This window comes from Ailuropoda melanoleuca, chromosome 16 (genome assembly GCF_002007445.2).
Source record: "Ailuropoda melanoleuca isolate Jingjing chromosome 16, ASM200744v2, whole genome shotgun sequence".
In the NCBI taxonomy this organism is placed as follows: domain Eukaryota; kingdom Metazoa; phylum Chordata; class Mammalia; order Carnivora; family Ursidae; genus Ailuropoda; species Ailuropoda melanoleuca.
The window spans coordinates 10968630-10994670 of record NC_048233.1 but is presented as its reverse complement, the minus strand read 5'-3'; the positions used below and the strand labels follow the sequence as shown (position 1 = coordinate 10994670).

The following is a 26041-nucleotide window of genomic DNA, read 5'->3' as shown; positions in this document are numbered from 1 at the left end:
TTATAATTTCAGAATCCAACCCAGGATCATGTGTTGTATTTAATAATTATGTCTTTTTTACTGTCCCTTAATCGGGAACATTTCCTCATTCTTTCCTGTTTTTTTACAATTTTGAGTTTTTGACTTTTTTTTTTTTTGGACAGCAGGCTAATTACTCTGTGGTATGCCCCTCACTTTGGGTTTGTTTGATGTTTTCTCATTATTAGATTCCAGGAACGCAGTGTTGGCAGGAATTTCATGGAGGGGATGCTATGTTTTCTCAGTTTGTCAGGAATAACTAATGTCGGTTTATCTTGTTACTGATAACATTAAATTTTATCATTTGATGATGATGGTGTTGGCTGTTTGTCCACTCTAGTTAATTAATAAGTATTTTATACTCATTTATTAATAAGCAGGTAAATATTTTGGGGAACTTTTTTGAGACTGTTTCCATATCCTCATTAAACGTTCATACGCTATTTTCAGCATCCAAGGATTCTATCTAAATCTAGGTATTACTGTGATGGTTGCCAAGTAATGATCTTCTAATTCCATCATCCCTTCTATATTTATTAATTGGCCCTCTACCATAAAGTAGAGCTTTCTCTTTTCCCTCACATTTGTTTGCATTCTTTATATCTGTATGAACTCATGGATTTTGATTTTTTCCATGGATTATTATCAGTTAGTGTCATTATTAACTTTGATGCTCAGGCCGTCCCAGATTTGGCCAGAGGGAGCCTCGTTACGCTGGATCCTGTGTCCTCAAGTCATATCCTCCTACTTCTCTGAGTGCTTCTTTACTTCCTGGCACATAGTTTCCAGACTCATCTTGTTCTTTTCCTGTCTTAGCCTTGGCATCAGACATTTCTCCAAGAAGCCAGACACTGAGATTTGGTTGCCAGGATGCTCATGGAGACTGGGGCGCCGTTGCTTCTAAGCCCTTCTAAGTGCACATGACCAGGATGTACTCCACATCTACACGCTGATATCTAGTTCTATATCAGCTCTCTCTCTCTCTTTTTATTTTTTAATTTTTTTAGAATGCGAGTGCAAGTAGGGGGAGGGGAGGGGAGGAAGGAGAGGAAGAATCATAAGCAGGCTCCACACCCAGCATGGAGCTCAACTCGGGGCTCGATCTCACGGCCCTGAGATTGTGACCTGAGCCGAAATCAAGAGTCAGATGCTTAACTGGCTGAGCCACCCAGATACCCCATCATCTCTCTCTCTCCCCATCTACCTAACCATCATATTATCGATCTTAAAAAACCATGACTTCAAACCAACACCTCCAACTGCAGTCTAATCCCACAGTTTCTCCTTTCCACTCATGTGACGCCTTTCTCCAGCAGGGAGAAACTGCTCTTGACGTCCTCCCCATATTTACTCACTTGCTTAATCCTCTGCATGAAACCGATCTCCCAGCTGTGCCAGCCCTGCCCTGCAACCCAACTCTGAAAACGGGAAGGTGAAACAGGAAATGGTTTCTCTCTTCTCCTTCCCTGTTCTCTACATACACAGTTACTTTTTCTTTTAAATCTTGCCCCAATCCGTTCTCTCCCCTCAGCTCTACCCCCACTGCCTGAGTTCAAGCCTTTGACAGGGGCTGCTTCTCCTGGTCTTGCCTCCAGGAATATATCCTGCCCCTAGCAGCCCAGATGATCTTTTGGAACACAATGGGACCCATTATTCCTCTCCTTTATTATTTTTTTTATAATAATTTTTTATTATGTTATGTTAGTCACCATACAGTACATCCTTAGTTTTTGATGCAGTGTTCCATGATTCATTGTTTGCGTATAACACCCAGTGCTCCATGCAATATGTGCCCTCCTTAATACCCATCACTGGGCTAGCCTGTCCCCCCACGCCCCTTCCCTCTGAAGCCCTCAGTTTGTTTCCCAGAGTCCATATTCTTTTCCTTTAAACTCTGCAATGACTCCCCATTGCCCACAGAGTTAAGTGGAATTCTCTTAACTTGCTGTGAGCCAGCCCCGGCCTGCATCTCCTTTGTCATGTTTGGCTCTTCCTCCCTCGTACCTTCAGTAGAAAAAAATTTGTGCAGCTGTCTACATATACCACGTTCTGTCACTACCATTTCTGCCTCATGCTTCCATGACTCAGCAACTTCTGCTCCCGAGCTTGTCCTTACAAACCCTGCTTAGGTGTTTCTGCCTCTAAGAACTTCTCTTGACACCCTTTCTCCACAGTTAATGACTCCTTTCTGCTAGTCTGATTCCTTGTATACACATTTATGACGGCCTGTGTCACTCTCCACTATCTGTATTTGCTTACACGGCTGTCTCCCCTACCAGGTAACCAGTCCAGGGGGCAAGAATAGACTCATTTGCCACTGTTGTTCTAGGATCTAGCCGAGTTTCTGCTGTGAGCTAGATACTTAATAAATGACAAGGTGAAGGAGAATTTAGGGGTATGGTGCTTTCTTGGCTTGTGGGTGCATGACTCCGATCTCTGCCTTTGTTGTCACAAGGCCCTCTTCTGGTGTGTCTGTCTCTCTCCTTGGAAGGACACCAGTCATATTGGAGTTAAGGCCCACCCTAATCCAGTGTGACCTCATCTTAACTCGATTATCTGTCAGGACCACATTTCCAAATAAAGTCACAGTCACAGGTTCCAGGCGGACATGAAGTCTGGGAGGACACTATTCAACCCAGTACACATAGCTTTCACGGGGGGCAGTGGGGAGCACCCCCTCATTCAGGACACCTCCCTCTTCATGTCATGTGTCAGGCCTACCCTCATCCCTGGGAGTGTCACGGCCTTAACTGTTACTCCCTAGTTTCTCACACAGAAAGGAACACTTGGAGAAACCATTGTTGAGAGTCACTTGTCAAGGACTTCATACTAGCATAAATTACTAAAAAAATTTTCTTTCAAAGGAGCACATAAAGGAGAACAGAAGCCTCACTGAAATCCAGCCATGAATGTTTCAGGAGCAGCGTCAGTAAGATGGGGATTAGAACATGGCCGCAGAGAATGTAGCAACCGTGAGCCCAGATGAGAAGCTCTTCAAGCAACTGGATAAAGTAACATTCTTAAAGAACTTGTTCAGAGACCAGGATTGAATACATTTGTGAACTACTCCACCAGCCAGCCTGCCCCTGAGATCTGAAGTCATAGAAAACATAATGAACTGAAATCAAAATGGATTCTCCTTGGCCCCACAGGCAGTCCAGTGACCAAGAGATTGGTCCGGCTGAATCCTCTTAGGGTATTTTGTCTCCTGTGGGCACTTTCAACCCTAAGTCCCAGATCCTGGCTTCTAGTATCTCAGGCTGCTGCTTTAAGAGGCAGATCTGTTACTGACCAGTAGAAGGCTGTAAAGACAACGTGGGGGCGGGGGTGGGGTGGGGTGGTGGTTAGTGGTCAAGGTTTACTGAATTCTGCTGCTTGGCCTCTACCCACCCTCCCAAACCTCTACCCGCCCCCCAACCTGGCAGCTTCCCAGGAGCATACTGTCCCCTGTGGCTTACTGCTACCATGAATCCAGGAAATGGGGGTGGGTGCCTTCGGATTTCTGATTGAGAAGGTGGAAAGTGATGTTGCTGGGGTCAAAAGTAGAGAACCTTCTAAACCATTTGAGAAGCTGCATTCCCAAGGCATTTGCCAAATGGATTTCAGTTATAGCAGGAGCAGGAACAGCAGCAGTGGCTCCCTAGAAAAATCCAAAGAAGTGTCAGTCTGTGCAATGTTAACACCATTGTCCCATGAATACGTTTCCAAAGACGGCTGGACAGGTGGCTCCCCGCCAAGGGCACTGAGGAGCCAGGAGAGGAAGGGTAGGAACCTGTGCTTTGTATGCTGCTTGCTTATCAAGAGTCATGCTGCTTCCTGTGTTAAGGGAGTTGTATGGTCTCCGTGGGGCACTAGCAAGGCTAGGATGGGACTCTTTAATCTTACGTCCTGCTCATCATTGAGTTAATGCTAGCTTTATTCATTTCACTATATGTTTACTGTGTTTTTACTGTGTTCTGGACTCTGTGCTTCATCATAAAGGGCTCACAGGGAGCAGTAAGACTGCCTTTGTCCTGAAAATGCTCACAGTCGGCCACGTGGTTGGGATCAAGGCTGGCTGAGCACCTACTAGACACACTACACAGGCACTTGGGAAACAGAAAAGCAAAGAAACAAAGTTCGTTTTATTTTGCTTTAAAAAATGCTATGTTTTCCTCCCAAAGCATAACATCTTTTAATTGTAGAAAGTACAAATGTTATTGCTTAATTTTTAGGACAAATTGTTTAATTTGTAGGTTTAAAACTGGCCCAGTAGTGGGTGTGAAAAATATGTATGTAATTAACTCAAACACAAGACAGAATGTGATCAGTACCATAAGGGAGGGCCAAAGTGTTGGAGCATTGAGATACAGAGGGACCCCAAAAAGTCTTTATGGAGGGGGTGCTAACTGAAGTGGACTTTGATGGACAGAGAGGAGAGGTTGGAGCATGTGGTCTCTAAATTCATTCACACTCTTTCCCACTGATTCGCTGTGTGGTGGCGGGCGGGCTGGTGAGGATGCTCCAGGCAAAGGGACTATTTTGGGAGCAGAGAGGCATGCTGGGGGAACGAGTTTTCCTTTAGGCTTGGAGAAGAAGGCACACGGCAGGTCAAGGATCTCAGGGTCTAGGTTGGTCTAGTTTGGTTGCAGCAGCACGGGCACTTCGTGGACCTCCTTTCCTCTTCTCAGTCTCAGGCACTGTTTCCAACAGGAAAGTCTAGAGGGACTGCTTTCCTTTCCAAAGGGCAAGCTGCCCCCGGAGGCAAAGGCTGGCATGACCCACCTGTACCTGACCCTGTTAAGGTCGAGAGAAACCACTGTATGGCTTTCTTGTTTGATGTGCAGAGCACTCAGCTCTGCTGTCAGTGTTCCTAGACGGCTTCTGTGTACTTAGAGCTGACCTTTAGAGGATGACATTTGAGCATGTGGAGCTGAGCTTCCTGTGCAAAGTACAATGAGTTCGTGACAGTGTCCAGAGCTACAAACATTCCTATTTGTCTGTGAGCTGCACGACTAATGTGCTTGGCCTCAATAAAAATGAAGTGCGCACATGAGAACGTTTTCAAGGGCATCAGCTGGTGCTGCTTGGACAGAGGAGAGCCACCCGCGAAAATATCCTAAGACTTCTTCCCGGTGCAGGGCAGGCTCTGGTTCAAAGTGTGCCCTTGTCTGGGGCGCCTGGATGGCTCCGTTGAAAGAGCATGTGACTCTTGATCTCAGAGGCATGAGTTCGAGCCCTGTGTTGGGTCTAGAGATTACTTAAATAAAGACAACTTACAAAAATAATAAAACAAAAAACAAAGGATGCCCTTGTCCTTAGCACTTTATGCATCGTGGTGCAGACCCACAGCCCCCAGGGGCCAAGCTCCTGAGGTGGTGCTGCTCTCCTCTCTTCTGGAGAATCCCCGTCTTTCCCTTTGTGCCCTTACTTGTTACTAAAACTCTCAAGTGCATTTTATTCACAAGGTTATGATGGCATCTTCCCATCCAAATTTATTTCCCCCTTGATCTCATTCCTTCTGCCCTATTTCCATTAAGGATGAAAGCCAATATCATCTACATAGGGAAATTTATAGTAACTTGAAGGGTTCAGTTCTTTTTTTTTTCTTCAAGATTTTATTTATTTATTTGTCAGAGAGAGAGAGCACAAACAGCGGGAGTGGCAGGCAGAGGGGAAAAGCAGGCTCCCTCCCCACTGAGCAAGGAGCCCAATATGGGACTTAATCCCAGGACCCTGGGATCATGACCTGAGCCAAAGGCAGATGCTTAACTGACTGAGCCACCCAGGTGTCCCCTTGAAGGGTTCAGTTCTAGGAGTCATGTGACCTGCTGACAGACATTCTGGATAGTCACAGAAAAAGAGGGAGGTATGCATAAACATACAGTAACAAACTCAACAGAGCAGTTTGAAGACGAAGATGGTTGGTGTTCCTTTTTAAGGAGTTCAAAGATAAAACATTTGCAGATTTAAAGTATACTTACACATGTATCCCTCTTGGCAACTTGCAAACAGAGTTTTGTAAAATAACTCTGGCTGCCAGTTAATACAGGAAGAAAAGTGCTGGATGTTAAAAACTTAACTGTTCATGGACCAACATAAATAGAGTCATGGGGGGGGAGCTGTTTTTACATTTGCATTTACATGATATTGCTTATCTCCACTCCTCCTTGGAATATGCACATTGACTTTGGATTTATGTAAGATTTTCCAGCACATTGTTCTAGGTGAATGCAAAGTCAGGGAAGAGAAGCTGATTTGGTGGTAAGAAGCCAACTCTGTGACCATGGCCATTTATTTCACCTCTCTCAACACTTCTTTCCTTACTTTTAAAAGCATCTTTCCTTCTTTAGCAATCCCAGATTAACAGGGGACAACACTACATGGGAGAGTAAATATAGTAGAGCCTTGAACGACATGGGTTTGCACCACGTGGATCCATTTACATGTGGGGCTTTTTCGATAAACACAATACAGTACTGTAAATCTATTTTCCCTTCCTTATGATTTTCTTCATAGCATTTTCTTTTCCCTAGCTTACTTTATTGTAAAATACTGTATATAATACATGTAACATACAAAATATGTGTTCATCGACTATTTATGTAATCGGTAAGGCTTCCCATCAACAACAGTCTATTAGCAGTTCAGTTTTTGGGGAGTCAAAAGTTATTCACAGATTTTCAACTGCACAGGGCTTGGTGTCCCTCATGCCCATGTTGTGCAGGGGTCAACTATGGTGTCTTAGGACCCAGTATTGGCTTTACTCCTCACAGCTGTGTGATCTGAATGAGATCATTTCTTTTCCCCAGACCTCACTTCATCTGTAAAATTATAGGATCGGCCTCTATATTCTTTATTGCCCATTGGCTGTAATGTTTTGTGGTTTTCCTCAGTTAGGGTAGAAGCCTTATCCTTCCCTTCTGTGCATTCTACTCCTGCTTTGCGGGGAGAGGGGAGGGAGCTGGGAGAGGCCTGCTAGTAATCATTAATTTTACCTCAGTCCCTCTCTGTTTAGTCCTCTGTCTCTTCTCCCTCCCTTCTCTCTCCCTCCCTCCCCAACTTTGTCTCCTACTGTTCTTCCAGAAAACTGGGAAAGTTTCCACATAGCTGACTTTGCAGGCCTAGCTTTCCACAGTGAATGTTGAGACCTGGATGTGGGTGGGGAGAAGGGTAGAAATACTTAGGTCTTTGCTTTGTTTGCTCTTTAAGACCATTTCATAAGCCCTGTGACTTGAAGGTGATTAGGCTCTCTGGGCTGTCAACACTTTGGGCCTTGCAGTGCTTAGGAATCAGTTTGGCTGAGAATGATACAGAAAAACTAAAGTAGCAGTGGCTTTAAAAACCAGAGGCTTACTTCTTCCTCAAGCAATAGTCCAAGATTTGCAGTGCACGCCTGGCTTGGCAGCCATGAGCCATGAGGTCCTCAGGATCCCAGGCTCCTTTGAACCCCTGTCCAACCATCCCTGGGATATAGCTCCTGACCTTTTGATCCAGGCTAGGTAATGCAGAGGGGAAGTGAAGAAGGGGCCTGGAAACTGCCACCTTGAACTAATGCTCACACCCCATTGGGCAGACATCAGCCACATGACCACACCTGGCTGCAAGGAAGCATGGGAAGTGAAACCTCCTTTCCAGTTGGCCAGGTGGCCAGGCAAAAATTGAGGACTCCTAGGGGTGCCTGGGTGGTGCAGTCAGTTGAACGGGGAACTCTTGGTTTCAGCTCAGGTTGTGATCTCAGGGTCATGAGATTGAGCCCCGTGTGGGGCTCCCTGCTCAACAGTGAAGTCTGCTTGAGTTTCTCTCTCTCCCTCTATCTCTACTTTCCCCCCACTCTCTCTCTCTCTCTCAAATATATAAATAAATCTTTAAAAAATTGAGGACTCCTGTCACCTGGGGAGAAGGGAAAAATGGGTATTAGGGTCAACTAGCCATCTCTGCTACTACGTCCCTTTGGCTAGTAAGTCTTGGATATATTCTCTCAATAGGTAGAGGGGAGGAGGGGTGAGTCCTGGGATTTCTAATATACAGCATCCTTTTATTTCTTTTCATTCTTTCTTGTCCTAAAAGACTCCTGGTCACTCCTTCTAGGCAGTGACATGTCCCAAGAACTCTAAGCCATTTGTGTATTTACTCGTCTACACACATTTGTGGAGTTCCTGCTCTGTGCTGGGCAGTGTATTAGGTGAGGGGACCAGGAAGATAGACAAGCTCCTTCCGCTGAGGAGTCTGCAGTCCAGCACGCAGAAGCAGACGTGTCGACCAGTTGCCCTTAGTTGGTATAGAAGCACTGATAGACGCTTGAAGTAGGTATAGTGGTGGTACAGAAAACACTGGTATAGAAAAGAAGTAGTTAATTCTAACTTCAAAAACAGATGGGGGAGGGGTAAAAAATGCTCCCTAAAGGAAGTCTCCATTAAACTGAGTGTTTAAAATTAAATTACTTGGATGAAGGGAACAAGGCATCCCTATCTTTTTTCTTCCTTTTAAACTTCCTCTTCCATGACTTCATATGGTTTGCTTATAACCACCTGTATGGAAATAGAACAACTTGGCTGTTGTCCTATTAAAAATATAGTACTGTTGGCTAAGCTCAAGTTACCAACTTGCATATTTGTACCCATGGCAATTCCTGGAAACTTGGCCTTGAGAAAACCAGACCAAATAATTACCAAAGACAACTATAAAAATTTCCAAACCTCAATTCTAGGTAAAGCTTACACAACATGGCACAATGTGAACTCTGGTGGTGGTGGGGCGGTGGGGGGGGTTGTCTATAGAAGAAGTAAAACAATTACTTTTACCTGGAGAAAATACTGGCTTCTATACAAAAGCAACTGTAAGCAAGATAATGGAATATGGCTTCACATTTACTGAATTGTCAAGCCATTGTCTTCTCAACTACTAACAATCAGTTTAAATTGTTTTTTTTCCCCTAATTATGAAAAGGGGAGTGAAGGTTGAAATAGAGACACTGATGAGCAATAAAACTTGATATTTAGGAGAATATAATTTATCACCCACAGTGTAAAATTTTGAAACATTAAAAACATGTTGTTCATTTCACCACAAAAATGTAGGACTGCTTAAATTCTTTCAGTTAGACCAGCCAAGTTGAACTTTCAAGTTCTTACAAATTCTTCCCCATGAATTTTTGTTGATTGACCAAGTCAGCAAAAGCATTCTCCGTTTATTCCTGAAGTTTCAAAATATGCATTTTACTATATATGAAACTTATCTTAGCCTTCCTTATGTACTATTTCTACTTTACAATTTTAAATTTCTTGGAGAATTTTTCAAGTATAAAATTCAATTTTATAAACATGTATTCATTACCTAATAAAACAAGAGAAACTATATAAAGCAGAGGTCTACAAATTTTTTCAATAAAGGGCCAGAGAGGAAATATTTGAGAATTTGCAGGCCCTATACAGTCTGCTGCATATTCATCTTTGTTTATGCCTTTTTTTAAAAACACCCTTTAAACATGTAAAAACCTTTCTTAGCTTGTGGGCCATACAAAAAACAGGCTTCTGTGACCTCTGGGGCTTTTTGCCACCTTCCCGAAAAGCCTTGATTTGAAAATCTTACATACATACAAGGGTGCCTGGCTGGCTCAGTCAGTGGAACTTGTGACTTGATCTCAGCGTTGTGGGTTTGAGCCCCTCCCCCACCGTCGGGTGTAGAGATTACTTGAAAAAACATATAAAATTGTTTTTAAAAAAAACATTATATTTATTTGAGGAGGGGTAGAGAAAGAGAGAAGCAGGGGGGATGCAGAGGGAGAGGCAGACTCCCTGCTGAGCAGGGAGCCCAACATGGGGCTCGATCCCAGGACCCTGAGATAATGACCTGAGCTGAAGGCAGATGCTTAACTGACTGAGCCACCCAGGCACCCCTAAAAAAAATCTTTTTTTTTTTAAAAGAGAAACTCTTATATACCTACGAATAGTTATAATACAAAGCAGATATATGAATGCTATTTAAGAGATGTACAAAACGTGGCTATGCAGAATCTGGTCCTTTTCCAGTATTATCCTTCCTAGCAATGACATCATTGTCTACACAATTATGAAACCATAGACCTTGGAATCACCCTCAGTGCAACCCTTTCCTGTCCCTTTAATCTGGCATCAAGTTCTGTCCATTTTATCTCCTAAACATCTCCCAAACTGCTCCACTTCTCTCTATCTCACTGCCACACTCCTACCAAACTGTCACCATCTGAGACTTGGAACACAAAATTCCTCATTAGCCTCTCTAACCCACCCTCAACTGTTTTGATCCTCTACTAAGAAGGTAGTATATCTATTTCCTATTTCTCGTCCCCTTCCCTCTCTTTTTTTCCCTCCTCTCCCTGCATGTCATCTCCCTTTCCCATTGCTTCTTGAACAACTCAATCCTAAACCACCTGCAGTGTAGGAGGAAGTGGGGAGCTTCAGTGGCCCAGTGTGTGCGTATCTGAGCCTGTGCTGGGTACAGACTGTCCATGTAGGGCAAGAGTGTGTCCTGCAGCGGGGTGTCAGAGCCTAAGTAACTACAGAAGACCCTCCGAGGCAGGATGACCTGGAATGGGGTTCAGGGCTGGAGCAGGGAGGAGCAGCAGCGAAGATGGGAGATGAATTACAAACATGGGCACTGATCAAATAGGTAAATAAGTTAAGGATACTGGATACTGTCTGAGATAGAAATGACAATACCAGAGAAAACCAAAATCATTCCAGTAATCCGTGGTGTCAGATTGAGTTTGGAGGTGTCAGTAAATTCATGGTTTTCAGTAGGTAGGTAGACAGATATGTTATAGATGTAAATGTGATTATGTGTATGAGTTTGTGCCTGGGCATATGTGTGTGTGCTCCTTAGCTCTGTCCACTGAGAGGGCCTGATAGCTGCAATAGCTCAGTAGCAATAAACCCATCTCATGTCCAGATCTTCACTTCTAAATATTATTTTCATGTGAAAGACACCAGGACTCCTCAATTATTGGCCAAGTGCAGGGCTAGGTAGAGAAAATACAAGATGGGCCAAGAACATCTTACTGTGTGCCCAAACAAGGAAATATGCAAAACAAACAATAACAATAACAGCAACAACAAAAACTATGAAAAACTGGCAAAATCACATGAAGCCACCTTGAATGGGCATCGCCTTTTATTAAGCCCTCAGGTGTTTCCAACCTGAGTGGTCTGTGGACTTCACTTTAAAAACCATAGGTCTAGCCTCTGAGTTGTCCCATTTCTCATTGTGCCCTTCCCCTGTGTTGCAGGTGCTACCGTGGTTCTGTTGGCTGAACTGGTTTCAGGTAATTAGGAAAGTCAATAGTGAACTGTTTGCAGAGTACTTTTAATACAGTGGGAATATGTGGAAAGCAATTACAATGGGCTGAAGAACAGAAAGAGTCAGAAATAGCTGAAGAGTTTGTTCTTGAAAAGATAGGAAGGAGATAAAATATGGACAAATACACTGGGAAGGTTTGAGGTGGAAGGGTGGGACCTTGTGGGACTAGAGTTTGGAAATGCCCATGTGGTCAAGAATGGAGACAGTGGTGTGAGTCCTGCATTTGAGACAACATGGATAGATCTTGAGGGCACTATGCTAAGTGAAAAAAGTCAGAGAAAGACAAATACTGTGTGAGCTCACCTACATGTGGAATCTAAACCCCCCGAAACCCCAAAAAACACCAAAAGACCCTAAACTTATAGAAACAGAACAGATTGGTGGTTGCCTGAGTGAGGGTTGGCAGGGAAGAGGGATGGACAAAATGGGTGGAAGTGGTCAAAAGGTACAAACGTCCATATGTAAAATAAATACATGTGGGAATGTAATATGCAGCATGGTGACTTAGTTAATAATACTCTTTGTAATAGATGAAGGGGATTAAAAGTTATAAACTTCTGGTGATAAATAAGTCACACTGATGTAACATACAGCATAGACAGATAGTGACTAGACTTGTGGTGATCACTTTGTAATGTATATAAATGTTGAATCATTATGTTGTACACCTGAAACTAATATAATACTACACGTCAAATACATTTCTATGAAAAGTATTGTATACTTGAAAGCTACTAAGGGAGTAAAGCTTAAGTTCTCATCACAAGAAAAAAATATTTGTAAGGATGAATGGTGATGGATGTCAATTCAGGGCAAACAAGAGAATGATTGAGGTTTTGGCTGCTTCCAGAATCACAGTCTTAAAATTGGAGGGATAGAAGAGACAGATCAAACTCAATTTAATGCTTAGAATCCCTCTGTGACATCCCTGCCAATGGACAGGAAATTATTACCCGTGGACCACCCCTTTATATTTTTAGTCTGTTCAGACTGTTCTTCCTCTCTGTAATTTGCCCCACTGCCTAAGCATGCTCTGGGGGTAGGCCTTATCCAGCTTCTAAATGCGAGCCCTACAAATGCTGGGAGATGCCAAGCTATTGCCACCAAGTCTTCTCCAGGGTTAGCACCTATGGTCTTTCTGATGATTCTTTATTTCATGTCCTGCCTTTATTCCTGTTTCTCTCCTCAGATAATATCGCCATTACTCTCAGAAGCAGGAAACATACAGGCTTTCCCCCCACACAGAAGACAGAGACCTAGACAAAATGTCAAGTCAGAGGAATCCACCCCAAAAGAAAGAACAAGAAGAGGTCATGGCCAGGGGTCTAATTGAAACAGATATAAGTAATATCCCTGAAGCAGATTTTAAAAGAATAATCATAAGGATACTAGCTAGGTTTGAGAAAAGCATAGAAGACACCAGGGAGTCCCTTACTGCAGAGATAAAAAACCTGAAAACTAGTCGGGCTGAAATAAAAAATGCTATAATTGAGATGCAAAACTGACTAGATGTAATGACCATAGGACAGACGAAGCAGAGGAATGAATAAGTGATATAGAAGATAAAATTATAGAAAATAATGAAGGTGAAAAGAAGAGGGGGAAAAAACATTGAATCACAAATGTAGACTTAGGGTACTCAGCAACTCCATAAAGTGTAATGACATTCATATTATAGGAGTCCCAGAAGAAGAGGAGAGGGAAAAGGGGGCAGAGGGTTTATTTGAGCAAATTATAGCTGAAAACTTCCCTACTCTGGGGAAAGAAACAAACATCCAAATCCAGGAGTCACAGAGAACTCCCATCAAAATCAACAAAAGCAGGACGCCAAGATATATCATAGTAAAATTTGCCAAATATAGAGATAAGGAAAGAATCCTGAAAGCAGCCAGGGAAAAGACAACCCTAACCTACAAGGGAAGACAAATAAAGTTAGCAGCAGATCTCTCCACAGAACTTGGCAGGCCAGAAAGAAGTGGCATGATATATTCAACATGCTCAATGGGAAAAATATGCAACCAAGAATACTTTATCCCGCAAGGCTGTCATTCAGAATAGAAGGAGAGATAAAGAATTCCCAGTACAAACAAAAACTAAAGGAGTTCATGACTACTAAACCAGCCCTGCAAGAAATGTTAAAAGGAACACTTTAAGTGGGAAAGAAAGACCCAAAGCAACAAAGACTAGAAAGGGACAGAGAAAAATCTCCAAAAACATCTACTTTACAGATAATACAATGGCATTAAATGCATATCTGTCAATAATCATTTTGAATATAAATGGACTAAATACTCGAATCAAAAGACATAGTGTGGGGCACCTGGGTGGCTCAGTCGTTAAGTGTCTGCGTTTGGCTCAGATCATAATCCCAGGATCCTGGGATCAAGCCCCACGTCGGGATCTCTGCTCAGTGGGAAGCCTGCTTCTCCCTCTCCCACTCCCCCTGTTTGTGTTCCCTCTCTTGCTGCTTCTCTCTCTGTCAAATAAATAAATAAATAAAATCTTTAAAAAAAAAAGACATAGGGTATCAGAATGGATTAAAAAAAAAAAGAAAACAAGAGCCATCTATGTGCTACCTACAAGAGATTCATTTTAAACCTAAAGACACCTGGAGATTGAAAGTAAGGGAATGGAGAACCATTCATCAAGCTAATGGACATCAAAAGAAAACTGGAGTAGCCATACTTATATTAGACAAACTATTTTATTTTTATATTTTTTAAGATTTTATTTATTTATTTGACAGAGAGACAGCCAGCAAGAGAGGGAACACAAACAGGGGGAGTGGGAGAGGAAGAAGCAGGCTCATAGCAGAGGAGCCTGACGTGGGGCTCGATCCCATAACGCCGGGATCACTCCCTGAGCTGAAGGCAGGCGCTTAATGACTGAGCCACCCAGGTGCCCCCAGACAAACTATTTTAAACCAAAAACAAGAGATGAGGAAGTGCATTCTGTTATAATTAAGGGGTTATCCAATAAGAAGATCTAAGAATTGTAAATATATATGCCCCCAACTTGGGAGCACCCAAATATATAAATCAATTAGTAACAAACATAAAGAAACTCATTGCTGATAATACAATAATAGTGGAGGACTTTAACACCCCACTCACTGAAATGGACAGATCACCTAAGTAGAAAACCAACAACGAAACAAGGGCTTTGAATAACACACTGGACCAGATGGACTTAACAGATATATTCAGAACATTTCATCCTAAAGCAGCAGAATACACATTCTCTTCTAGTGCACATGGAACATTTTTCAGAATAGATCACATACTGGGTCACAGATCAGGCCTCCATAAGTACTAAAAGATTGAGATCACACGATGGATATTTTCCAATCCCAATGCTATGAAACTTGAAATCCACCACAAGAAAAAATTTGGAAAGTCCACGAATACATGGAGGTTAAAGGACATCCTACCAAAGAATGAATGGGTTAACCAGGAAATTAAAAAAGAAATTAAAAAACTATATGGAAGCAAATGAAAATGAGAAAACACAATAGTCCAAAATCTTTGGGATGCAGCAAAATGGTCATAAGAGGGAAGTACATAGCAATACAGGCCTACCTCAAGAAGCAAGAAAAGTCTTGGGGTGCCTAGCTGGCTCAGTCAGTTAAGCATCTGTCTTTGGCTCAGGTCATGATCCCAGGGTCCTGGGATCGAGCCCCACATCAGGCTCCCTGCTCCAAAGGGAGCCTGCTTCTCCCTCTCCCCGTGCACATGCCCTCGCTTTCTTTCTTAAATAAATAAATAAAATCTTAAAAAAAAAAAAGCAGCAAGAAAAGTTTCAAATACACAAACTAACCTTATACCTAAAGGAGCCAAAAGAGCAAATAAAGCCTAAGGCCAGCAAAAGAAGGTAAATAATAAAGATTAGAAGAAAAATAAATTATATAGAAACAAACAAACAAAACCAGTGGAACAGATCAATGAAACTAGAAGCTGGTTCTTAAAATTGATAATCCCCTAGCCAGCCTTTTTAAAAAGAAAAGAGAAAGGACCCAAATAAATCAAATCACAAAGGAAGGAGGAAAAATTACAACTAACACCACAGGAATACAAACAATTATAAGAGAATATTATGAAAATTTATATGCCAACAAATTGGGCAATCTGGAAGAAATGGGTATATTCCTAGAAACATAAACTACCAAAACTGAGGGGTACCTGGGTGGCTCAGTTCGTTGAGCATCTGACTCCTGATTTCAGTTCAGTTCTTGATTTCTAGGTTGTAAGTTCAAGCCCCACAATGGGCTCCATGCTGTGTATAGAGTCTACTGAAAAAAAAAAAGTCAACTAAACTACCAAAACCGAAACAGGAAGAAATAGAAAATTTGAACAGACCCCTAACCAGCAAAGACATGGAATCAGTAATCAAAAATCTCCCAAAAAACAATATCCAGGGCCAGGTGGCTTCCCAGGGTAATTCCACCAAACATTTAAAGAAGAGTTTATAACTATTCTTCTCAAACTGTTCCAAAAAATAGAAATGGAAGGAAAACTTCCAAACTCATTCTCTGAGGCCAACATTACCTTGATTCCAAAACCCCACTAAAAGAGAATTACAGACCAATATCCCTGATGAACATGGATGGAAAAATTCTCAACAAGATTCTAGCAAATAGAATCCAACAGTACATTAAAAGAATCATTCACCACGATTAAGTGGGATTTATTCCTGGGCTGCAAGGGTGGTTCAATATTTGCAAACCAATCAATGCGACACACCACATTAATAAAAGGAAGGATAAGAACCATATGATCCTCTCAATAGATGCAGAAAAAGCATTTGAGGGGCGCCTGGGTGGCTCAGTCGTTGGGCGTCTGCCTTTGGCTCAGGGCATGATTCCAGGTTCCTGGGATCAAGCCCCACGTCAGGCTCCTCCACTGGGAGCCTGCTTCTTCCTCTCCCACTCCCCCTGCTTGTGTTCCCTCTCTCACTGGCTGTCTCTTTCTGTCAAATAAATAAATAAAATCTTAAAAAAAAAAAAAAAGAAAAAGCATTTGAGAAAATACAGCACCCATTCTTGAAAACAACCCTCAATAAAGCAGGGATAGAGGGAACATATATGAAAAAGACCCACAGCTAATATCCTCGATGGGGAGAAAACTGAGAACTTTTCCTCCATGGTCAGGGACAAGACAGGGATGTCCACTCTCAGCACTGTTATTTAACATGGTACTGGAAGTCCTAGCCTCAGCAGTCAGACAACAAAAAGAAATAAAAGGCGTCCACATTGGCAAGGAAAAAGTCAAACTTTCACTATTCACAGATAACATGACTCTATGTAGAAAACCTGAAAGACGCCACTAAAAAAAATCTACTAGAACTGATATGAAAGTTCTTCAAAGTCATAGGATATGAAATCAACACACAGAACTGTGTTGCATTTCTATACATCAATAATAAAGCAGCAGAAAGAGAAATCAAGGAATCGATCCTATTTACAACTGGACCAAAAGCCAGTAGATACCTAGGAATAAACCTGACCAAAGAGGTAAAAGATTTGTACTCTGAAAACCATAGAACACTTATGAGAAATTGAAGATGACACAAAGAGAAGAAAAAAGGTTCTATGTTCATGGATACGAAGAACACATATTTTTAAAAATGTCTATTGTACCCAAAGCAATCTACTCACTTAATGCAATCCCTATCAAAATACCACCAGCATTTTCACAGAGCTAGATCAAACAATCCTAAAATTTGTATGGAACCACAAAAGACCCTGACCAGCCAAAGCAATCTTGAAAAAGAAAAGGAAAGCTGGAGGAATCCCAGTTCTGGACTTCAAGCTATATTACAAAGCTGTAGTCATTAAGACAGTATGGTACTGGCACAAAGGCAGACACAATGTTCTGTTCAGTGGAACAGAACGAAGAACCCAGACATGGACCCATAATCATATGGTCAACTAATCTTTGACAAAGCAGGAAAGAATATCCAATGTTAAAAAACAGTTTCTTCAACAAATGGTGTTGGGAAAACTGGACAGCAACATGCAGAAGAATGAAACTGGACCACTTTCTTACACCATACATAAAAATAAATTCAAAATGGATGAAAGACCGAAGTATGAGACAGGAAACCATCCAAATCCTAGAGGAGAACACAGGCAGCAACCTGTTTGACCTTGGCCAGAACATCTTCTTATGGGACACCTCTTCAGAGGTAAAGGAAACAAAAACAAAAATGAACTACTGGGACTTCATCAAGATAAAAAGCTTCTGCGCAGTGGAGGAAACAATCAACAAAACTAAAAGGCAACCTATACAATGGGAGAAGATATTTGCAAATGACATGTCTGATAAAGGTATAGTATCCAAAATCTATTAAGAACTTATCAAACTCAACACCTCAAAAACAAATAATTCAGTTAAGAAATGGACAGAAGACATGAATAGACATTTTTCCAAAGAAGACATTCCAATGGCTAACAGACACAAGAAAAGATGCTCAACATCACTCATCAGGGAAATACAAATCAAAACTCACACTTGTCAGAATGACTAAAATTAACAATAGAGGAAACAACAGATGTTGGCGAAGATGTGGAGAAAGGGGAACCTCTTATGCTGTTGGTGGGAATGCAAGCTGGTGCAGCCACTCTGGGAAACAGTATGGAGGTTCCTCAAAAAGTTAAAAATAGAAATACCCTATGACCCAGCAATTGCACTACCTGATATTTACCCAAAGGATATAAACATACTTTTTTGAAGGGGCACATGCAACCCAATGTTTATAGCAGCGTTATCAACAATAGCCAAATTATGGAAACACCCAAAATGCCCATGAACTGATGAATGGGTAAAAAAGAGGTGGTATATAGGTATAAACACAATTGAATATTACTCAGCCATCGAAAAGAATGAAATCTTGCCATTTGCAACAATGTGGACAGAGCTAGAGTGTGTTATGCTAAGTGAAATAAGTGAGTCAGAGAAAGACAAATACCACATGATTTCTCTTGTATATGGAATTTAAGAAACAAAACAGATAAACACAGGGGAAGGAAACAAAAAGAGAGGGAGGCTAAGCATAGAAACACTTAAGGCTAGAGAACAAACTGAAGGTTGATGGGGGTGGGGACGATGGCCTGGATGGGTGATGGGTATTAAGGAGGACACTTGTGATGAGCACCGGGTGTTGTATGTAAGTGATGAATCACTAAATTCTATCCTGAAACCAATATTACACTATTTGTCAACTAATTTGAATTTAAATAAAAACTTTTAAAAAAAGGACAATATTATGAATATGAAACAATGTCAAAGGGCTTTTTAAAAAATATGTGGCCAGGGTCTAAAGAGTGCTAGTGATCCCTTCTTCCTATGATTCCCAGTGACATTTGGATTCTTCCATGTCAACACTTACATGGCACCAACATAGCTTTCAGGTGTCTCCCGCCCTAGCTGGCGCCCCAGCCTGATGTTCCCATTTCTACATCTCCAGCACCCACCCACATAGTGGGTGTTCACTACCGTGGGATGGTCTGGCGAGCCGGCACTGACGTGAGCACCAAGCCTATGGGGCCAGGGGATGGTTCTCAATGACTAATAACATCCAAACAGAGAGGAAAACTGACATTCAGTTCCTCCAGAAGTAAGATCCCACCCCTCTCTACGACGTAGTTTCCAAAACAGAAACAGTGGACCCTGAATCTGATCAAGCCTCCGGATATAAAGACCATTTTATAGGGAATGGAACACAAGAATGCACTAAATGGCCCTGCAGGATAAAACTCAGTGGAAGCTAGACTGGGAAAATTCTACAGTTTCTTCAATTAAAATAAAAGCAAGAAAAAAGAGATGAAAGGGGGACTATACAGATAAAAAGAGACTTAGGAAATATATCAATTCATCACGAAGTTTGGGTCTTATTTTGATCACAAGTCAAACAAATGGAGAACGTTTTAAGAGAATCAGAGAAATGTGAACACTGCTTAATGAAAGTAAGCAATTATTCAGATTTTAGGTGTAATAGCAAAGATCAAATTGACTCTCTTCTGTTTCATTGATCTATGTCTGTATTTATGTCAATATTACACTGTATAGATTACTATATTCATTTTATTTAGCTGAAAACAAAAAATCTAAGTCCTCTAGATTTTTAAATAAGATACAAAACANAATAGCAAAGATCAAATTGACTCTCTTCTGTTTCATTGATCTATGTCTGTATTTATGTCAATATTACACTGTGTCGATTACTATACCTTCATTTTATTTAGCTGAAAACAAAAAATCTAAGTCCTCTAGATTTTTAAATAAGATACAAAACACAGGAACTACAAAAGAAAGAAAAAAAGAAAGAAATTGGACTTCATCAAAATAAAAAACTTCTGTTCTTTGAGCGCCACTATTAAGAAAATGAAAAGATGGGACACCTGGGTGGCTCAGTCAGTTAAGCTTGTGACTTCAGCTCTGGTCATGATCTTGGAGTCCTGGGATCGAGCCCTGCATCAGGCTCTGCACTCTGTGGGGAGCCTGCTTGATTTTCTCTCCCTTTCCCTCTATCCCCCTACTCTCTCTCTCTCTCTCTCTCAAATAAATAAGTAAAAAAGAAAATGAAAAGATAAATCGCAAACTGGGAGAAAATATTTGCAAAGCACATATCTTAAAAATGAAAAAGGCTTAAAAAAAAAAAAGAAAGAGGGGCGCTTAGGTGGCTCAGTTGGTTAAGTGTCTGCCTTCAGCTCAGGTCATGATCCCAGGGTCCTGGGATCGAGCCCAGCATAGGGCTCCCTGCTCAGGGAGGAGACTCCTTCTCCCTCTGCCCCTTCCCCTGCTCATGTTTTTTCTCTCTCTCTGAAGTAAATAAATAAATTTTTTTTTGAAAATTGGGAAATGGTTTGAACAGATTAAGTACATGAAAAGACACTTCATATCACTAGTCGCTAAGGAAATGAAGGTTAAAGCCACAGTGAGATACCATTACACACCCGCTAGAGTGAGGAGAATTATGAAGATGGACAGTACCAAGTGCTGTCGAGGAGGAGGAACTGGAGCCCCTATGAATTTCCAGTAAGAATACAAACTGGGGGGCGCCTGAGTGGCTCAGTCATTAAGTGTCTGCCTTTGGCTCAGGGCATGATCCCGGCGTTATGGGATCGAGCCACACGTTGGGCTCCTCTGCTATGAGCCTGCTTCTTCCTCTCCCACTCCCCCTGCTTGTGTTCCCTCTCTCGCTNAAAAAAAAAAAAAAGAATACAGACTGGTAGAGCCACGTTGGAAAAAGTTTTGTAGTTATTTATAAAGTTAAATTAACACTGTCCATATCACCCATCAACCCCACCACCAAAGGAAATAAAATAGATGTACACCAACGTGTACATGAAACTGTTTACAACATATTCATTCATCATAGCCGCAAGCCAGGAACAATCTAAATGTCCATCAGCTGGTGAGAGGATAAGCCAGTTGTGGTCCATACATACAGTGGCACATACAGGTCCCTGCAACAATTTGGATAACCCTCAAGAGCGTTTGGTTAAGTGAAGGCAGGCAGACCCCAAAGAGTAAGTCCTATGTGATTCCATTCACATGACATTCTGGAAAAGGCAAAACTGCAAAACCAGAAATCAGGTAATGGGAGCCAGGAGTTGGAAGGGTGGGAAGGGGCAGGGAGGGGGATTGATTTTGAAGACAAGGAAACTCTGGGGTGATAAAATTTTTTTGTATTTTAATTGTGGTACTGTTTGAACAACCATATTCAAGAGTCCAAACTCATCAAGTTGTACCCTTTAAAAAAGTAAATGATATTGTCTATAAATTATAACTCCATAAACCTGACTTTAAAAAATAATGAATAAAGTGGAATGGAGCACAAAAGTTCTATATTCTCCCATAATTTTACCAGGACAGTTAATTTATGTGCTAATTATTTTTCATAGGGCTTAAAATGATTCATGTCTGCCTATCGAGTTTCACTGAGGTCACGGCTATAATTTTATGTGGTGAAGAAAGGGAAACAGGAAGGAAAAATAAGAAACACTCTCAGGCTGGATATTTGGGATTAAAAACTGAAAACAGTTTCACAAAAAGGAGTCTGACCTGTCAAACAACCTTCATTATGGTGAAATTTATGAGGGCCCCACCCATTGTTGAGTCAATAAATGAAGTAGAATTGTCCCAGTTGGCTGTGATGACCAGTATAGACACTGTTTCAGATTCCACACAGAGTGCTAGACAGAAGGAGCTGTGATACCTTGTGAATTGTGAAGCAGTGACTTCTGACAGGATGGGCTTTATCTGGAACCTTCCACTCTCCTTCAGGACTCCCTCTTCTCTTTCTTTTAGATAGGAAAATCTGAGATTTTGGGAGCATCAAGAGAGTGGGCCCCCAAAGAAAGAAATGCTCAACAAAAAGGAATTTCTAGTTACCCCTGTTTGTCACTTCAGTGGGGGAGGAAGGGCCTGAGCAGGCCCCCCACTGATGTCTTGGATCGTGTTATCTAGGCATCCTCTAGAGAAAATTTGGGGTTTTGATCTAGGGAGTGCTTTTGTTTAATGCCTTAGCTTACGAAAGGTGGGCCAGGAAGCCGGGATGTACAGGAAGTTGCCTCATCTGGCTGTTAGAATGGGCGCTGTGATTGGATAGCTTTCCTTCTGGCTCTGGGCTTGGTTAATGGGTTTGGTTAATTTGGGGTTTGTGCTTATATGTTAATGTAGGTCCTCCACCCTCGGTCTTAGACTTTATGCTGTCCTCTGGTGATGTGATTCCCTGCCACAGCTTCGTCTCCCACCAATATGCTGACAATCATCAAATTCCTGTCCTACATCAAGAACCCTATATCCGACCAATTACTGGCTCCTCCAAGGGAAAGTTCCACAGACTTGAATGTGATATGTATAATTCCTGTTATATTCCTTACCTGAGTGATGGCTCAAAGATCAACCGCATCACAAAAGTCAGAAAATTGAGATGCATTTATCTCTCCTCCTTTTCTTTATCACTTATATTCAGTCAGACTCCAAACCCTGAAGAGTCTAACTCCTTCCTATTTTCAAACATTGGCTTCCATTCTCATTATACTGCCTTCTTTCTGGCCCCTATTATCTCTTACTCAGATGACTGAAACATTCTTCCACTTAATCTACCTGCCTGAACTGGACATTTGACTTTGGGTTTTTTGTTTTGTTTTGTTTTTTTGTTTTTGTTTTTGTTTTTGTTTTGTTTTGTTTTGTTTTTTGTCTCTCCNTTAATCTACCTGCCTGAACTGGACATTTGACTTTGGGTTTTTTGTTTTGTTTTGTTTTTTTGTTTTTGTTTTGTTTTGTTTTGTTTTTTGTCTCTCCGGAATATAGCTCCTCAATTCCTATTTGGGGGATTTTTTGTTGTCCCCCAGTATGCAGTCCCTTCCTCCATAGGAACAAAACTTTTAAAAAAGATTTATTTATTTGAGAGAGAGAGAGTGCACGAGTGGGAGGAAGGGGAGAGAGAAAAAGAGAGGGGAAACAGACTCTGGGCTGAGTCCGAGGCGGGGCTTGATTCCATGACCCTGAGACCATGACCTGAGCCCAAACCAAGAGTGGGATGTCAACAGACTGAACCACCCAGGTGCCCCGCAATAGAATTTTAACTCACCACTTGGCCACACAGACTACATATGTCAGTTTTTCTTGCAGCTAGATGTGGCTATGTCGCTTGTTTCTGGACAATGGCCTCTAAGTAGAAGTGAGATATGCNAGAATTTTAACTCACCACTTGGCCACACAGACTACATATGTCAGTTTTTCTTGCAGCTAGATGTGGCTATGTAGCTTGTTTCTGGACAATGGCCTCTAAGTAGAAGTGAGATATGCATTTCCAAGGTGTGCTCTGAAAAGAAAGGAGCCATCTCACATAAATTTTGATCTTTGTTACTGCAGCTAAACAGGTACACTAACCAATAATGTTTATGAAGTCGGAGTGGCCAGTTAACTCCCAGAGCTCCCTAGCCTACCTAGCATCCAAGGCATGGGCTGATGGCTGAGGGCTGGCAATCCCACGTTCCTGCTGAGTGATCAGACCTAGCACAGCAGAGATGTCCTCCTGCCACTGAATCCTCGCAGCCAAACTTCCAACTCTGAGACAATTGCTGTGCCTCCTCCAAACTGTCTTTGCTCCTGCCTGTTTCCAAGCCTGCTCTTCAGCCTTTCAATGATTTGGTGTACTCCTGATAGCCTTCTGATAAATTCTCCCTTTTTATTTAAGTGAGTGGAACTGGCAACAAGAAAATTCCAAATTGATGTGCTGATTTCCAGTTTTGTTTTCTTCCAAAGAAAGGGCACTGCTGCCTGTGTAGTATTTGTAAACAGAGGTCTAATCCTGTATTTTCCCTCCCTAATATCCATCAGGGACTTTTTTTTTTTTAGAGAGAGAGAGAGAGAATGCATGCGCAAGTGGTGGGAAGGGGCAGAGGGTGAGGAGAGAGAATCCCAAGCAGGCTTCACACTCAGTGCAGAGCCCACATGAGGCTGTATCCCACAACCATGAGACCGTGACCTGAGCTGAAATCAAGAGTTGGACACCTAAGCCACTGAGCCACCCAGGTGCCTCATTCAGGGATTCTTTGCTTAGGATTCATTTGGTCAGGATAACCTCCCCAGAGGAGCACGCGAAGCCTTCCAGGATCTGGTCCTAGCACCCCTTCCCGGTTTTCTCTCTTGATGCCTGTCTCTACACCCTGTACCTCATGGTTCGACCATACTAAATCGCGTGGCAGGTCCATACCTTACCTCTACTTCTGCCTGGAACTCTCAGCCCTTCCTTCTCATACCTGCTGTCAATTCTCATTCAAGAGACACTTTGGGGTTCCTTGACTCAATAAAGCTTCCCCAACTCCCCTGCGCCTGGTGACCCTTGGTCACTTCATTGCCAAGTCCGTGCTTTGGGTTGCATACTGCACCCCTCTTAACCATGATTCTATCCCTCACCCAAATCTTTTCTCTGTGCTCGCCTGTCTCCAAGACTTTCCTTTCCCATCTTGTGTTATCTATTTTTCTGTTTCTAGCATCTCATATATGATTGGCGCATAACATACGTATTTTAATGAAAGTAAATCATCTTTCTGGAAACCGTTTGAAAAGTTTAAAAATAAATCGGTAGGTGGCACCCGAGTCGTTCTGTTAAAAGCGGCTTTTGCATTTGTAGTTTTTGTGTTTTGTTGCCCACAGGGCCAGCAGGTGGCGCTCTCTGCCAAGAAAGCCTCGCTCACTCTTTTGGGTCCTCCCGCCGCCTTTTCTTCCTCCCTGACTCCTTCACGTGCGTGTTCATCTGTATTAAAAACCCAAACCATCTACACCCACACGGTTTACTATCAGTACGACTTTACCATTCACTGTCTTCACCAACAAGTCTTTGCTATCCCCGGAACCCTTGCCCAGGAAGAAACAACTTGCAAAATGAGACTGTTAAACTTTCCAGTTGGTGGCATCAAAGAGCTGTGTACTCCCCAAGAATCTCTGACACCCTTGCTGTCCTCCAATCCTGAATTATTTTTGTATCAAAATCTTTAACAGTTCCAGATTGAGTTGCATATTGAAAGACCCGCCTTCTACCAAATCCCCAAACGTCACAAAAGTCTCGACCTTGCCTTCCACCTTTGAGACGTTGCTAGAACTTAATCTAGGTGGTGATCTCCCTTACGGTGGGAGAAGTGAACTCAACTTTGCCTGCCCAACAGACTGTTGTATTAGCTGCTGGGGGGAGCCAGGCTTTGACAATATGTGTAAACCTGAGCATACAAGTATATTCTGGGGCTTTGCTAACTGGAAATGTATAGTTTATTAACATGCAGAGCCTCAGACCCCACCCAAGCCTATAGCATCAGAATCTTCACTTCAACAGTTGTCCAGGTGATTCTGGGGCACAGTGAAGTCTGAAAACATTGCTTTTAAGCATTTCCTCGGCCTCTTCTAAAGAATGAATGCCGACTGAAAGTTTAAAATTTAAAGGTTTTTTTTTCTTTTGTTTTTAGTTGATGTTTAGTTAGTATTAAAATGACAGAATAGGGGGCACCTGGGTGGCTCAGTTGGTTAAGCATTCCCACTCTTGATTTTGTTTTAGGTCACGATGTCGATGTCGGGGTCTCGAGACAGAGTGCCTTTCAGGATCTGCACTGGGTGTGGAGCCTGCTTAAGATTCCCCTCTCTCCTTCTGCAGCCCCCCCCCCCACGTCTAAACAAACAACCTACAGAATAGAAGAAAGATTTGAATTCCAGTTTCTGCTTAATTAGGAAATTCTTCAGTGTGGTCTTAGATCTGCCTTAAGAGAATGGGTGGGTTTTGGAGTGTTGGGGGAAACATACTTGCTGAATCCATTTAAGCCTTTTTTTCCAACCCTCCCCTCTTCCCAGGGAGGCCTGTGAAACAACGGATACAGGGTATATCATAATATATGGACCTGTGGGCTTGCACGTTCTAGATACAGTGCTTAATCCACACGCATAGTGTGCACTCAGTAACACTGAGGCCACTGTTGATAGAAGAGTTTTCCTCAAAAAATATTTTAAATCTGGATTTGTTATTTACATCATACTCCCTTACACATTACATTATTACCTTCTTTGAGATGTGAGCCCCATTTGCCTTGAAGATTTCTGCTAATATACCAAACAGATGTAATGGAAAGAATATCGTATTTGAGGTTAGGAGACATGGATTAAAAATCACAGTTCTGCCACTTCCTGGCTGTGTGATGTGGGGCTCTTCA

General features: G+C 42.1%; 1 protein-coding gene across 1 annotated transcript in view; it reads left to right on the top strand.

The window, feature by feature from the left end:
• Nucleotides 1–26041, top strand: part of LOC105240028 — a 93272-nt gene that overhangs the window by 24549 nt on the left and 42682 nt on the right. The window contains exon 3 of the mRNA XM_034645796.1: nt 2883–3029. Within this exon, the coding sequence (XP_034501687.1) occupies nt 2967–3029 (63 nt within the window). The 5' untranslated portion in view covers nt 2883–2966. The remainder of the gene's footprint in view (nt 1–2882; nt 3030–26041) is intronic.